This window comes from Geotrypetes seraphini, chromosome 4 (assembly GCF_902459505.1).
Source record: "Geotrypetes seraphini chromosome 4, aGeoSer1.1, whole genome shotgun sequence".
Taxonomy (NCBI): domain Eukaryota; kingdom Metazoa; phylum Chordata; class Amphibia; order Gymnophiona; family Dermophiidae; genus Geotrypetes; species Geotrypetes seraphini.
In genome coordinates, this window is record NC_047087.1 from 13,308,027 (window position 1) to 13,324,034 (window position 16,008).

The 16,008-nt window shown below is 41.7% G+C and overlaps 1 protein-coding gene across 3 annotated transcripts in view; it reads left to right on the forward strand.

Annotated features, from left to right (window-relative positions):
* The first annotated feature begins 272 nt into the window (after window positions 1-272).
* Window positions 273-16,008, forward strand: part of FBXO31 (F-box protein 31) — a 102,053-nt gene continuing 86,317 nt past the window's right edge. The window contains exon 1 of one of the 3 annotated variants that reach the window (XM_033942222.1): window positions 273-290. Coding sequence is in view for 2 of the 3 variants with exons in the window: in XM_033942220.1 (XP_033798111.1) it covers window positions 435-828 (394 nt within the window). In the remaining variant the exon portion in view is untranslated. Of the gene's footprint in view, window positions 291-346; window positions 829-16,008 lie in introns of those variants that run through there. The other 2 variants (XM_033942220.1, XM_033942221.1) reach the window with 2 other exon arrangements.

The following is a 16,008-nucleotide window of genomic DNA, read 5'->3' on the forward strand; positions in this document are numbered from 1 at the left end:
TCCCATTTTATACTTAGTCCATAAATTGTAATAGTATATGTGTACGTTTTAGTGACTTTTATTATTGTATTTCGCTTAGCAAAACAAAATAAGCGACTATATCCAATTTTAATAACAAGTTGTAAACTTTGCAAGGTACAGTCTCCGAGCACCGATCTGTTTGCTCGTCCCTGCCGGTGCCCCAATCCAACATGGCCGCCTAGCATTTCCCTACGTGACGACGACGCAAGAGTCGCAGCGTGCCTGCGCGATGACACGCCACGCTCCGGCCGGCCTGCGCTCGGGGATTGGTACGTGCTTCCCACAGGCTGAAAGTGATGTTTTCTTTTTTTCATTTTTTATTAAGTGTGTATTGTACTAATCTGGAACGGAAAGTGTGGCTCCCGGGTCACAGTCTCCGAGAGGCCGCCTGTTCGCAGGTGCCCCAATCCAACATGGCCGCCGCGAAGGCCCCGCCTCCCTCGAGCCCCGGCCGGCCGCGTGCCTGCGCGATGACGCGCCACGGTCCGTGCGGCCGGCCTGCGCGCGCGGGGATGGCGGTGTGCGCGAGGCTGTGCGGAGTGGGCTCGGCGCGGGGCTGCCGGCGGAGGCGCGAGCCGCCGCAGCCGGGGCAGCCGGAGGCCGAGCCCGACGAGGAGGAGGAGGAGGCGGAGCGCATCGAGGCCCCCCCCGCGCCCCGCCGCTCCCTGCTGCTGCTGCCTCCCGAGCTGCTGGTGGAGATCTTCGCCTCCCTGCCCGGGTCCGAGCTGCCCAACCTGGCCCAGGTGTGCAAGAAGTTCCGGCAGATCCTCGGCACCGACACCATCTGGAGGAGGCGCTGCCAGGAAGGTGGGTGGTGGGGGCGGGGCTTCTCTAGTCAGGCTCGAGCGTCTGTCGTGGTGCTGACAGGCCTCGGCGCTCTTTGTGGGGGAGCAAAAGAAGCGGGAAGAATCGCCGTTGCTCAGCTCGGGCCTGTCAGATTTTGCAAGATATGCAGGAAAGCCGTTGGCAGTGAGAAACGCTGATCTAGCCAGTCCAGGTCACTCACTGAGCCTCTTCGCCCTCGAACAGAGGACATGATCGAAACATTCAAGATAGTGAAGGGGATAGACTTAGTAGATAAGGACAGGTTGTTCACCCTCTCCAAGGTAGGGAGAACGAGAGGGCACTCTCTAAAGTTAAAAGGGGATAGATTCCGTACGAACGTAAGGAAGTTTTTCTTCACCCAGAGAGTGGTGGAAAACTGGAACACTCTTCCGGAGTCTGTTATAGGGGAAAACACCCTCCAGGGATTCAATTAGGGGAAAACACCCTCCAGGAATTCAAGACAAAGTAGATAAAGACAAGTTGTTCACCTTCTCCAAGGTAGGGAGAACGAGAGGGCACTCTCTAAAGTTGAAAGGGGATCGATTCCGTACGAACGTAAAGAAGTTCTTCTTCACCCAGAGAGTGGTAGAAAGCTGGAATGCTCTTCCGGAGGCTGTTATAGGGGAAAACACCCTCCAGGGATTCAAGACAAAGTAGATAAAGACAGATTGTTCACCTTCTCCAAGGTAGGGAGAACGAGAGGGCACTCTCTAAAGTTGAAAGGGGATCGATTCCGTACAAACGTAAAGAAGTTCTTCTTCACCCAGAGAGTGGTAGAAAACTGGAACGCTCTTCCGGAGTCTGTTATAGGGGAAAACACCCTTCAGGGATTCAAGACAAAGTTAAACAAGTTCCTGCTGAACCAGAACGTACACAGGTAGGGCTAGTCTCAGGGCGCTGGTCTTTGACCTAAGGGCCGCCGCGTGAGCGGACTGCTGGGCACGATGCATCACTGGTCTGACCCAGCAGCAGCAATTCTTATGTTCTAAGTACCTGGTCAAAATCACATAGTAGCAACATGCCATGCTACTGACCCAGGGCATGCAGTGGCTCCCCCCCAGCCCTCTCTGTCTGTCTCAATAGCAGAGAGGTAATGATTTCAATTGGAAAGTGTAATGCAGTTCGGGGCATAATTCTCACCAAATCGTTTAGGTGAAAAGAAGACATTGACCCCCCTCCTCCTCCCCCAAAGCATCTTCCAAGAAAATATAATCCAAACTCAAAACACCCAGGGAAAACTGAGGGGGTGCTGAAGAGAATAAAGTGGATATGGTTCCATCAATGAACATAAGAAATGCCTCTGCTGGGTCAGACCCGAGGTCCATCGTGCCCAGCAGTCCGCTCACGCGGTGGCCCAACAGATCCAGGACCTGTGCAGTAATCTTCTATCTATACCCCTCTATCCCCTTATCCAGTAGGAATTTTTTTTATTATTTAATATTTATTGAATTTTTCAATATAATCAAGCATAAAACTTGTACAGAAAGGAAATTCAGCATGAAATTAATACAATTGAAAAGATATATAAAAGAATATCAAATATAAGCATAAATTTCTACTCAAGTCCTCAATCAGATCCAAGAGGGGTAATAGGCGAATCAAAGTAATTATATTTAAACCAAGCAATAACTAGTTGAATGAGATTAAAGCACCCTTTCTTAAACTAAGCACTTTCTTTCTCCAGAGATGCAGTTGAGAGAAAGGTTGTCAGTTGAGATGGCTCAAAGAAAACATATTTATGAGAATGATAATTAATAACACATTTACATGGATGTCGCAAGTAAAAGGTCGCCCCCAGAGATATAACACCAGGTTTCCTTAACAAAAATTCTCGTCTCCTTCTCTGTGTATCCCTAGCCAAATCTGGGAACATCTGAATTTTACAACCTAAAAATTCTTTGTGTTTATTTTTAAAGAAGAGTCTCAGCAACCAGTTTTTATCTGGTGCGAGAGCTACTGTCAAAAGTAAAGTGGCAGGGGTCACCAATTCTCTATCAGACATTTCCAAAATATTAGATATGTTCATTAAGTCAAGTCCCATTTTCTGTTGTTGTTGGTCTTGAGTTTTATTTGGAAGGTAATAGACCTGCGTAAATGGTGGTAACGACTCTTCAGAAAGTTCCAATACTTCCGTCATATAACGTTTCAACATTTCCCTTGGGGCTATCATAGAAGCCCTAGGGAAATTTATCAGTCTGAGATTATTATTACGAGAGAAATTTTCCATTGCCTCCATCTTCCTTCTTAGGTTAGTATTGTCTTTAATTAATGTCTCAGTAATTTGTTGGGAGACTTTTAATTCTTGACAGACATTCTGTACTGAAGTTTTTGAGTCCTCAAGTCCAGTCTTTAAATTTTTTATCTCAATTTCATGGTTATTAAGTTTCTTTTCTAATTGTTGTAGTTGTGGATTTATAGATCTTGCCAAATTGGCCACAAGATCCCACAGAGAATCTAATGTAACCTCTCGGGGCTTCTCAATTTGAAAAGGTTGTAAAGGTTGTAATTTTAATTTGGTTAGCTCACCCTCTGGCAGCGTGTCTCCTACGGCAGTCTGTCGAATTCTCTCATCCCCCACTGCTTCCTCCTCAGTCTCCTCGCTCAGACTCCTCTGCACCGGCAGGGAGTCCTGCCACACAGTTCCCCCCTTGTTCTCCTTAGCCTCCGGGAGGAGGTGAACTCCGACCTCAGGAAGTACCTCCTCTCGCGGGGAACTGGTTGACTGAGGGCGTGGGGGAGGTGCCCTTACTTCGGGGCTCAACGATGTCTCCGGCCCCATGGAGAGCGACACAGATGCGCCTCCACCATGCGTCTCCCGCGGGGAACTCCCCGAAGTTGTCGGCGTGCCCTGCATTCTCCTCATCAGTTCCTCGATGTTTCCGAAGACGGCCGTTCTGGAGCGCTGCGAGGCTCCAGCAGCGCTGCGTCCCCTCCTCTTCGGCATTATAACAGGTAAATAGTTGCAGTAGACAAAGATATTTTAAGGAGCTTCAGGGAGAGTGAAGCTCAAACAACTCCTCGTGCGGCCATCTTGGATCTATCCAGTAGGAATTTGTCCAATCCTTTCTTGAAAATAAGAACATAAGCAGTGCCTCTGCTGGGTCAGACCAGAGGTCAATCATGCCCAGCAGTCCGCTCACGTGGCAGCCCATCAGGTCCAGGACCTATATAGTAATCCTCTATCTATACCCTTCTATCCCCTTTTCCTTCAGAAAATTATCTAGTCCCTTCTTAAACCCCAATACTATACTCTGTCCTATCACACCCTCTGACAGCACATTCCAGGTGTCAAAACAGAGAATTTAATTTCTACAAATTGGCACTTAACAAAATAGCAAAATAGTCTTTTCAGCTACAGCAGCAAAATAGCAGTTGGTTGTGCTGAGAACATTTCAGCACCCCTTGTGCGGTCCTCTTATGGTAACAGAAAATCTGGCGTCGGAAAACCTAAAAAGATTCATAACAGTAACTATTATTACAGAAGGGTGAATCGTTGAAAGAAATAGCAAGGGCTGACTTTAAGGGAAGGTGAACGTGCAGATAACACCATCCTCCTCCCTGTCTCATATGCTTGCAACCTTGGGGTGATCTTTCACTTCTCTCGCTCCTTCTCTGCTCAGATCCAACAGACTGCCAAATCGTGTCGCTTCCTCTATAGCAATACCAAAATCTGTCCTCTTCTCTGTGAACACACTACCAAAACCCTTGTCCACGCTCTCATCATTTCGCCCTTAGATTACTGCAACGTACTTCTCTCGGGTCTCCCATGCACCTGTCTCTCACCTCTGCAATCCGTTCAAAATGCTGCTGTGCAACTCATAATCCGTGAGAGCCGCTATTCTCAAATTACCCCTCTCCTCAAGTCACTTCATTGGCTCCCCGTCCATTTCCAAATACAGTTTAAACTCCTCCTGCTGACCTACAAGTGCATTCGCTCTGAAGCCCCTGATATCTCTCCTCGCTCATCTCCCCCTATGCTGTCCTCCCCCCCCCCCCTCAGTGATCTCTGCTCATCAGGCAAGCCCCTCTTATCTGTATCCTTCTCTTCCACTGCCAACTCCAGACTCCATCCCTTCTTTCTTGCGGCGCCATATGCCTGAATCAATACGTCATGCTCCGTCCCTGGCAGTGTTCAAATCCAAGCTAAAGGCCCACTTTTTTGAAACTGCTTTCAACTCTTAACTCTTCCTCACTGCTGTCAGATACCTATACCCACTGAAATGTACTGTCTAAGTTAGATTGTAAGCTCTTTTGAGAAGGGATTGTCTATTGTATGCTACAATGTACAGCGCTGCGTATGCCTTTCAGCGCTATAGAAATAATAAATAGTAGTAGGGTGATTGCTCTGTGAAAAGAGATGCCACTGGGAGCCTTAAGCATACAGTACCTACCTGTGTATCAGATGCACTGCACTGATGCTCTAAACTTATTATCAGATAGACTTCATAGAGAAACTTGAATAGAAGAAAACCCTGGAGCATAAAATAGTTCAAATTGTACCAGCACACATCTTGGGAGCCTTCAACTATCCATAGGGGAAAGTCCTATGCGGCCCCCTTGAAGTATTTTGTGCGGCCCCGGTTGAGGGCAATGCAATGTTTTCCTCTGCTGCCCCTGGGTGTTTACCGTCTTACTGGCTCCCTCCTCTGTCTTGCTGCAGTGTTTGCGCGACCCCAGAAACATTTTTTTTCAGCCAATGCGGCCCAGGGAAGCCAAAAGGTTGGACACCCCTGTCCTAAAGAATCACATTTATGCTTTTCTCTGAATATATGATCCAGTGCAAAAGTTGTGACGATCGATGCTATATCAGTAAGATAAACCAAAAGTTAAGGTAAAACATGAATCTTCCTAAATACAAAATTATGCAGTTTACACCAGTGGTCCCTAACCCTGTCCTGGAGGACCACTAGCCAGTCAGGTTTTCAGGATAGCCCTAATGAATATGCATAGGGCAGTTCTGCACTCCGATCGTCTTCATTACATGCAAATCTCTTTCATGCTTATTCATTAGGGCTATTCTGAAAGCCTGACTGGCTGGTGGTCCTCCAGGACAGGGTTGGGAACCACTGGTTTACACCTAATTTTCTCAAAGGAATGTTCCTCCATTAATGCCCCCCTCAATCAGAGTACGGTACTTAAAAGAAACTTTAGGAGCACACAAAATACAAAAAAGTCTGAAATTAAGATAATCCAATACTGAGACAAAGAGAAATTGGCTTAATAAGGACATTGGCTTTGTAGCCCATTGTCAGATAACAGTTCTTTAAACTATAAAGTCACCTGTGTCCACCTTTGCCTGTTCCCTGTTTTTTCTCTGAGCTGTACTGGCATATCCAGACAATCTCTTGCCTTGCTACCATTTTAACTTGGCGTGACTGCATTTTCCATTGATCTGACGGAGTGAGCTCTTGAAAGTTAATCCAGTAAAAAAAAAAAAATATACAGTTTCGCTTACAATTTTGCTTTAATCTCTGTTTCTTAATATTCAAGTGGACTAAGATGGCAGCCATAATACTGTGCTCTTGATATAATTTGAAATAGCTGTAAATTACGATAAGATTGCAGTTCCTTGCAACTAATGTGAAATATTACAGTGGACATTTTAGGAATGTCGGAGGAATTGTCCTCTGTCGAAAGTTTATAATAGGAACATAGTAAAGAGACCAGTTGGCCCATTCAGCCGTGTCTGTGCTGCTAAGGATATAACCCAGCTGCTAGGTGTAGAAATGCGGCTTGTTGTGGGTTGTCATTTCCTATTCAAGGCACATTTTTGTTGTCTACCCAAGATTTCAGAGAATCAAAAGGGAAGACAATTGTGAGTTTTCAAGGTTAAAACAGCACTCAAGTTGGATCATCCTCCTTCCCCCGTATCATGCCACCAAGACTTGTAGTTAGGCAGATAACTAGCAAGGCAGCTATTCTAACATTTAATTACCTAGGTCACCTTGGCCCTTCTGGATAGTACCTTGCCAGCATCAGGTGTGTCTGAATTTCTAGCCAACTGATTACTCACCCATTTGGTGAACTGCAGTATTGTGTGTTTGTTTGTTTTTTAATCCAGGTCTTGTCTTAACTTTATCACTTCAGTTCTTGAGGATGTAAAGGTTGAGTTGTTTGCAATAGTGCAGTCTCTTATCTTTTCCAAGCATTCTTGCGCTCTGTCACAGTTTTGAATGCGCCTGCCCTCACAGGTGAGGTGTTCACTGCACTTATTTATCTGAATTAAAAAAAGCTTGGAACCAAGTACATTGGATCTCTAAGAGAGAGGAGGGGATAGGAGATGGTATGGTTAGGCAGACTAGAAGTGGCCATGGTCTTTATCTGCCTTTATTTTTCCTCTGTTTCTATCAAATATATTATGAATGGCTTTAACCTCTCTTTATATACCGTTTCTCCACATAACTCACATGCTGAGTTGCTGGTAGGAAGAGTGAATGACAGTGTTTGTTTGTGGTCATTAAAAGCAGGCTACACATCCATTCATCATTCCAGATAAAGTGCCAGAGTAGAACATATTACCATTATTAATTGTTGTGTGTTATTACTACCTTCAGAAGGCACAGCAAAAAGGAGAGATGCCCCACGAAGAAATTGCAGATAACTGTACACATCATCCAGGGATACACAAGTAGACAAACATTTGTTACAAGGTAAGTATTTATTTAAAGTCAATATATAACAGTATTTGACTCAAATATTGATTACAGATCCGACACGGTCCATGTTTTGGCTTTTGGAAGCCTGCCTCAGGGGTACAGAAACATCTGCCTTGTAGATGGCAGATGTGTACTGTTTATGGTTAAATATAAACAGAACTGATCCAATGTTTGGACTCAGTTATTTGTGGTATTTTCTGACTGCCTCTTCTGGTCTGAAAATACAGGGAATGAGTCCGCAAATCAGCCTTCTGCACAGCCGATTCCTCCTCTCCCTCCCCCTGGTCAGCCAATCAGCCTTCTGGACAGCCGATTCCTCTCCCCTCCCCATCAGCCAATCAGCCTTCTGCACAGCCGATTCCTCCTCCTCTCCCCCCTGGGAGCATATCGGGTATAATTTACTGCACCCCAGCTGCCCTCTCCTGCCTTTTTACAGACTCAAAACCGCATTTGCGGTTTTTTGAAATTTGCGGGTGTTTCTGGAATGGAATTCCTGTGAATTTCGGAGGAGTACTGTATATTTAACCATAAACATTACACATCTGCCATCTACTGAGCAGATGTTTCTGTACCCCTGAGGCAGGCTTCCAAAAGCCAAAACATGGACCGTGTCGGATCTGCAATCAATATTTGAGTCCAATACTGTTATATATTGACTTTAAATAAATAACTTACCTTGTAACAAATATTTGTCTACTTGTGTATCCCTGAATGATGTGTACAGTTCCATCCCCAGTTCTTCATTATTACTACCTTAACCATTTGGAATTTTTATGAAGTACAGTACTACAATAAACTCTGACATCAAGTTTATCAAGTTTATTAACAGAATTTGATTTATCGCTTATTGAAATCACTAAGCGATGTACATTACAATATATAGCAAGGTAAAAGAGTTTCACAAATTAACAATAAACATTTGACTAAAACAAACAGGTAATTGGGATGGAAAGATTAAAAGTTACATATTTCGTTAAAAATAGAAAATTGGGGAAAAACGATAGGTAAGGGTACATAAAAATCTCAGCTATTAAAATATTAAAAACATAATCTGCTTTAAACATTGAAGGCATCTCTAAATAGATAAGATTTTAAAGATTTTTTAAATATTAAGATATCTTTTTCATCACGAATATATTGGGGAAGGGCATTCCACCATAGGGGACCTGTCACTGAAAAAATATCTGCCCTTCTAGTACCAATAATCTTCAAGGAAGGAACTGAGAGAAGGTTTTGGTTAGAGGAACGAAGTGAACGTTGAGTATTATAGGGTATCAAGAGCCTGGATATAAATTGGGGTTCTTCACAAGCTAAAGTTTTGAAGATGAGTAACATTATTTTAAATGTGATTCTATGGCTAATAGGTAGCCAGTGAGAATCTATCAACAATGGAGAAACATGATCGTACTTTTTTGCATTATATATTAACTTTATTGCGGTGTTTTGAATCAGTTGTAATCTTCTTTTTTCTTTTGATGAAATATTAAGGAATAGAGCGTTGCAATAATCAAGTTTAGATATTACTAAAGAATGGATCAGTATTGTAACAGATTTTGGAGTCAGAAATTTGGATATTGATCTAATACGACGTAATTTAAAAAAGCAGTTTCTAACTGTTAGAGAAATATGTTCATGATAAGTGAATTTATCGTCAATTAGAACGCCAAGAATTTTAACTGAGGGAACTAGATTGAGTGTGGAATTATTAAGAATAAATTGATTTGACAATGTTATGTCATTTTTCCAAGTAAATAATACAGCTTTAGTTTTCTTTATTTTAAGGGATAATTTGTTTTTATTTAACCAAGAATGAATTATTTCTAATTTTTGATTGATGGATTTGATTTCGTTGTCGCATTTGGGATCTAACGGGTGTATGAGTTGAACATCGTCTGCGTATGCAAACGGGGTAAAGCCTATGGATTGACAAATGCTTAACAAAGGAGAAAGAAAAATGTTAAACAAAAGGGGGGATAAGATAGAACCTTGAGGGATACCAAATGTAGAAGTATAAGCTTTTGATGTTTCATTTTTGAATTTAACTGAGGAGGTGCGATCTGCAAGATATGAGGTTAACCAAGTAAGGACATTATCTGTTATGCCTATTGATTCTAGTCTTTGTAACAGTAACTCATGATCTATGGTGTCAAACGCTGCTGAAATATCTAAAGAGAACAAAATGACAGATGTGTGGTGATCTAAATGGTATTGAATATTGGTAGTTAGACCTATTAACGAATATTCAGTGTTATGAAATTTTCTGAACCCTGTTTGGTTTGGGTGCAATGCATTGGTACTCTCTATGAAATCAGAGAGTTGATTGAATACTAGTTTCTCCGTAAGTTTTCCCAAAAATGGTAGATTAGCTATTGGCCGATAATTAGAGGGATCATTTATGCTGATATTATGATCTTTGATGATAGGAATGATGGTGGCGGTTTTCCACAGTGGAGGAACAGTTGCAGATATTAAACTCTTCAGTATTAGTTGATGAATGAATGGTCCAAAATGAGAAATATGTTTTTTTAAATAGTACGGAGGGATAATCTCGGAACCCGAATTTTTTAGATTAATTTGTTGAAACAAAGATTCTATGTCTTTAATGGATGGAAGTTTGATTTTTGAACATTTTGCTGTGGGGACGGTTTTGATTTGATCTATATTACTCGTATTACTAGTTATGATAGTTGTGAAGGAGTTTCGGATATTGTTGATTTTTTGACTAAAAGCGTTAGAAAGATCTTGTGCTGTTAATGTAGAGTTTTGAACAGTATTTTTTATTTTATTTTTGGAATCTATTGTTTTTAGAATATTGAATAGTGAAGAAGAATTTTTAATTTTATCAATTTTGTTGGAATAATATATCTTTTTTGCATGATTAATTTTATCCTTATAAAATATAATGTTATCCTTATAATTTTTGAGATTAGAAAAAGTTTTGTTTTGTCTCCATTTACGTTCTAATGAGCGAAGTTGACGCTTTATCATGCGAAGTTCGTTTGTAAACCAAGGATTTGAAAGTTTACGGATTGAAATGGTCTTTGTAGTTAAAGGGGCAATGTTATCTAAAAGAGATAATAAAGAATGATTCCAAGTATTTAGAAGGTTTTCTATGGAGATTGAAGAGGCATTAAGAGTAGATGAGTCAAGAGAAGAAGTAATGTCAATGGTATCTAGTTTTGAGTAATCCCGACTGGAAATAATTTTTGATTTGGGTGGTAATTGTGATAATTTTAAATTATTCAGTTTAATTGAGAAAGAAATGAAATAATGGTCTGACCAAGGGACAGGAGAAATAGTTAGATCAGAGAAAATGAGAAATTGAGACTGAGGGGTAAAGATCATGTCTATTGTATGATTTGCGTTGTGGGTTGGTTCTTCTATTTTTGGGTGTATGTTGAGAGGAATTAAAGTGTTAAGTAAGTCTTTAGTGTATGAATCCGAAATGTTATCAAAGTGAATATTGAAATCACCTAATATAATAGGAATAGTAGTTGATGAACAGAAGTCGATCAAAATGTCCTGTAGAAGAGCAAATTTATTTTGACCTAAGGGAGGGGGGACGTAAAGTAATAAAAAGTCAAGTTTATTGTTGGAGTTACATTTGAGGTGTAAGTATTCAATAGAGGCGTCCTTCGTGGAATGGTCATAAAGATTTAGCAGGTTATTTTGAAAGATAACTGCTAACCCGCCACCTTTACGGTTAAGGCGGTGGTTGAAAAGATAATCATAATTTGTGGGACAACAGTAGGACAAGTATGCTTCCTCACCTTCAGTGAGCCATGTTTCAGTTATAAAGAGGATGTGCAATTTATGTTGGAGAATTTTATCCTTTACAAGATGATATTTAGTTTTAATAGATCGCGCATTGATGAGTCCACATCTTAATTCATTTGGGGCATTATTGGATATGTTTGAAGATAGAGAAAGTGGAATTTCTAATAGAGAGCTATAGTCAGGGATTGTTTTTTTATTTTTTAAAGGGCGATGGCCCCAGAAGGTTGGTATTGTATTAGTAGGAAAGTCAGTTGTCATATTGTTTTGAAGAGGAAAATTTGAATTAGTTATCATATTATTTTGTGGTGGAAAGTTTAAGTTTAAATTTAAAAAATTGAATGCAGAAAGATTTAAACAGAATAATGTTAATATTATTATCCAAGATTTAATGATTATAGAATCTGATTTAGTAGAAAAAGAAGAGTTAGATTTAGGGAAAAAGAGGTGGCCCTCAGGATATGCACGAAGGAGCGCACTAAGGAGCAGGACATAGGGTGAATCAACTCGTGTGCTGCTCATGAAGGGAAGAAGAGGTAGCGAGAGTAGGGGCTACAGAGGGAATGAGAAACAGATATATGAGTGTATTAACAAGTTGGGAAGGCTTTGAAAAAGTGGGCTTTGAGCCTGAATTTGAATAGCACTAGAGATGGAGCCTGGCGTACTGATTCAGGCAGGTTGTTCCAGGCATGCAGTGCAGCAAGGCAGAAGGGACGGAGTCGGGAGTTGGCAGCAGTGCTATGGAGTCGGAATCAGAGTCGAGGAGTCGGAGGAAATTTCGGGTACCTGGAGTCGGAGTTGCCAAACAATGCACCGACTCCGACTAAATTTAGATTGGAATTAAAAAAAAGCAAGTTTAAACGTCCCAATTCACAAAAAGTTATAATTAATGACTTCTCTACTGTAAGAATAAAGACCAATGCATGCAGTGCCTCACGTAACTGCAAAACGAACACGTGCTTCACTATATGGCACGCAACGCACAATTCGGAGCACCAATACTTATAAATGTATTCTCCCTTGTTGCTGTTTACAACTTATTTCCAATGTTCAACAAGGTTTTCAATACCTCGTTAGTAGAAATCACCTGATGTAGACTCGAAAAATTCATCCAACTAAGCTCTCCCACCATAAGCACAACATCTTTTTACGCGGATGAAGATCTTGTTTCACGCGCGGAGTCGTTTGTTTACCGGAGTCGGGGAGTCGGAGTCAGAAGTACAAAAAACTGAGGAGTCGGAACATTTATCTACCGACTCCACAGCCCTGGTTGGCAGTAGAGGAAATGGGTACAGACAAGAGAGACCTGAAGAACTGAGTCCCGGAGAGATATTGAGGAGCCGCAGAGCGAGTACACTTGTAGGTCTGGAAGAGGAGTTTGAACTGTATGTGGAAGTGGACAGGGAGCCAATGAAGTGACATAAGGAGGGGGTAACATGAGTATAACAACATTGGTGGAATATGAGGCACATAGCAGAATTCTGATCATATTGAAGGAGAGGGGGGAGGAGATGGGTTAGTGGGAGACCCACGAGAAGCACGTTGCAGTAATCCAGGCGAGAAATGGCGAGGGCGTAGATAATGTTCTTGGCAGCATGCTCAGAAAGGAAACTGCATTTTAGCAATGTTGTATAGAAAAAAGCGGCAAGTTTTGGCAAAGAGAAGGACAAAGATGACCCCGAGGTTGCGAGCCAACGAGACAGGGAAAATGAGAGCGCTATCCACCAAAACAAAAAACATAGGGGGAGGAGAGGCAGGTTTAGGAGGAAAGATAAGGAGTTCAGTCTTGGTCAAACCTGATGGAAGCCCCTCACAGTGCTTTTTATATTTAAATGTTTATAATAGATCATCTGTGAATGTCACCTGACTGCAATATTCCTTTTAATTCAGAAATGTTGGATGGTGGCATGTGTGTGGTCATCAGTTTTATCTGTCAAATAGTTCCACAAAAGCACATGTAGAAAAGTAATTCTTCTGAAGGGTCATATTTCTCTGTGCCTGGACAGTCTGTTTGTTTTAAGTTAATTAAGATTGATATCACATAAACAGGACATTAGGCAGAGCGTGAGCCCACCAGAACAGATAGGGACAAAATGCTTGAGTACCTGAATGTAAAAAACTTAGGCTATAAGTGGTATATAAATATCCTTTGATTATTCAACAGTCTTATTATCTATTTAGAAAGTTGATGAAAACCGATTTGTTTGAAAGATTTGTATGCTGATTTTATTATTATATTTTACTAATTTTGTATTTTTATCACTGAATTGTTACAGTCCTCTTGATGTTAACTGCCTAGAACTACTGGTTGGGCGGTATACAAAAAAATAAATTATTATTATTATTAGCAAAACTCAACAGTAGTCACAGTAGATAAACATTATCTTTTCTATGCGTCCACTCGATCATACTGAACTCCTCCCCCCCCCAAATAAACAAAACACATCCCCCAACTCCCGAAACCCCACCCCCATCCCTCTATGTGGACCAAATGATCATGTCCTAAAGAAAGTCCTTAGGCAGGCGAAGTGTTGCACCGGTGCAAGAAGTTGGTCCACCCGTGATCATAGTCTTTGTTTAGTCACTGCTGGTATCTTTCCTGAACATCAAGTACCACCGGTTTCGATGCCACATTTCTCGAGTCTGGTCCGGCTCTTTGTTTCCACTGAGCAGCAATGACCATATGAGGTTTTGTTAGATACTGTCAGTTCATTCTCCGTAGCTAAGGTTTGCGGCTTAGATGTGCTCTCTGTGTGAACTGCTTTTCTGTTGAGTCATTTTAGTTTTATTTTTGGGTCTGGACACCTCTGTAAACAGTTTCTCACTTTTGCATGTGACTGGAGTCGAGTCGGTGCGTGTTTAATGTTGCTGGGGACTTTTAGGATCACGTTGTGCTACTTGGGAAACGAAAGCAGCTGCAGTAATTAGATCTGATCTTGTGTTCCCAGTTCATCAAACCTCAGTTACTGCCTAGAAAAATATCACCTTCTGGAATTAGGTTTACAAAGGCACAACACGCTACAGAGCTCTCTGATAGCTTCTACCCAACAGCAGTTTTCAAATTAGGGGCATTCAAGGAGCCTTGTCTGGTGAGCATGGTTTAGCTGTAGTTCTTACTCCTGGTGGAATTCTGCGCAAATAAATTCAAAATTCTACACAAAAAAAAAAAAAAAATCCGCACATAAAACTAACAAATTCTGCACGTTTATTTTTCAAAATTTCAACATATTTTTTGCTAATTATCCAGAATTTCAGTACAATCCAGTACTTTCATTAAATTACGGTATACCACTCAGTTTTTCGCCCTATGCTCTCCCATCACCCTCCCCGTCAACACGCTCGTTTCCTCTTCATACGTCACTTATAAGAAGTGACTGAGAATAAACTGGTAAAGACACAAGGCAACCTTTTCTTCACAATCTTCACCAGTCATGCAGTCGGCTCCCAACTAGTCTGCAGTCTTCAAACCAATCAGACAGCCAGCCCTGCCTTCCCTTCCTCAATCAAATTGTCTTCCTGCTCTCTCCATGTAACAGTTCAATTTGCCTTCATTTAAAAAGTCAGCTAGTCAAACTCCTCTCCCTCCCCTGACGGCAGATAGCCCCTGTGCTCCTCTGCCCTCTTCCTCCCCCCCCTAAAAAAAAGGAGACTATACCCATCCAATTGCTAGACTCAAGAATGTAAAAGCCTCACTTCATCTGCTTTCTTCTCTCTGCAGCCTGTCCTCTTTGGTTACCGTATATACTCGAATATAAGCCAAAATTTTGGGGCCAAAAATTGGACATCTTGGCTTATATTCGGGTCGGTGCCCCCCCATACCTGTTGCAGGTGGTTCAGCAGTGAGCCGGAACAGGAGGGATTCCTCTCGTCTACTGTCCTGGCTAACTCTTAAAGCTTTCACTTCTCTCCCATGTACCTTTCAATTCCCTGGTGGTCCAGCAGAGCACCGGGACAGGAGGGATCCCTCCCACTTTCTGTCCCGGCTGACTGTTACAACTTTTACCTTCCTCCCGCCTCTCCCATGTACCTTTAAAATCCCCGGTGGCCTAGTGGTAAACCAGAGTGGTCTTGACTAGATTGTAAGTTCTTTTGACCAGAGACTTGTCTCTTCTGTGTTTTGATGTACAGCACTGCATATGTGTAGTAGCGCTAAAAAATAATTAGTAGTAGAAGCTGTCTGGACGCTCATCACAATGCATCTGAGTGACATCACAATGCATCTGAGTCATACCCAAAATTCTTGATGATATCATAATGCAGCTGTATATGGATTAGATGTAAGCTCTTTTGAGCAGGGACTTGTCTCTTCTATGTTTTGATGTACAGAGTTGCATATGTCTAATAGCGGCGCTATAGAAATGATTAATGGTAGTAGTGCGTGTTTTCCCTAGCCAAACTGATGAATCCTTCAAACGCTGAATTTCTGAAACCTGATTCAACCTGTCTTGAATGAGCAGTGGTTATAAAATATTTCCCCCCTTTGTTTTCAAATAGATGTTTTGGGGTGTGGCATGTTTGCTTTTTTTCCTGGGGTGATTTTAGAGCTTAACTGCTGGGACTGGCAGAGCGATTATGTGGTTCTTAAGTTTACAATAATGTGCATTAATGCTACAGCATACCAAAATTTGGATAACTGGTTGATAGAATTCAGGATTAACTCTGAGAAACATTTAGCATGTACACAAATGAGCAATTACAGTATAATGGAAATGTTACAGCTGGTATTTCATAT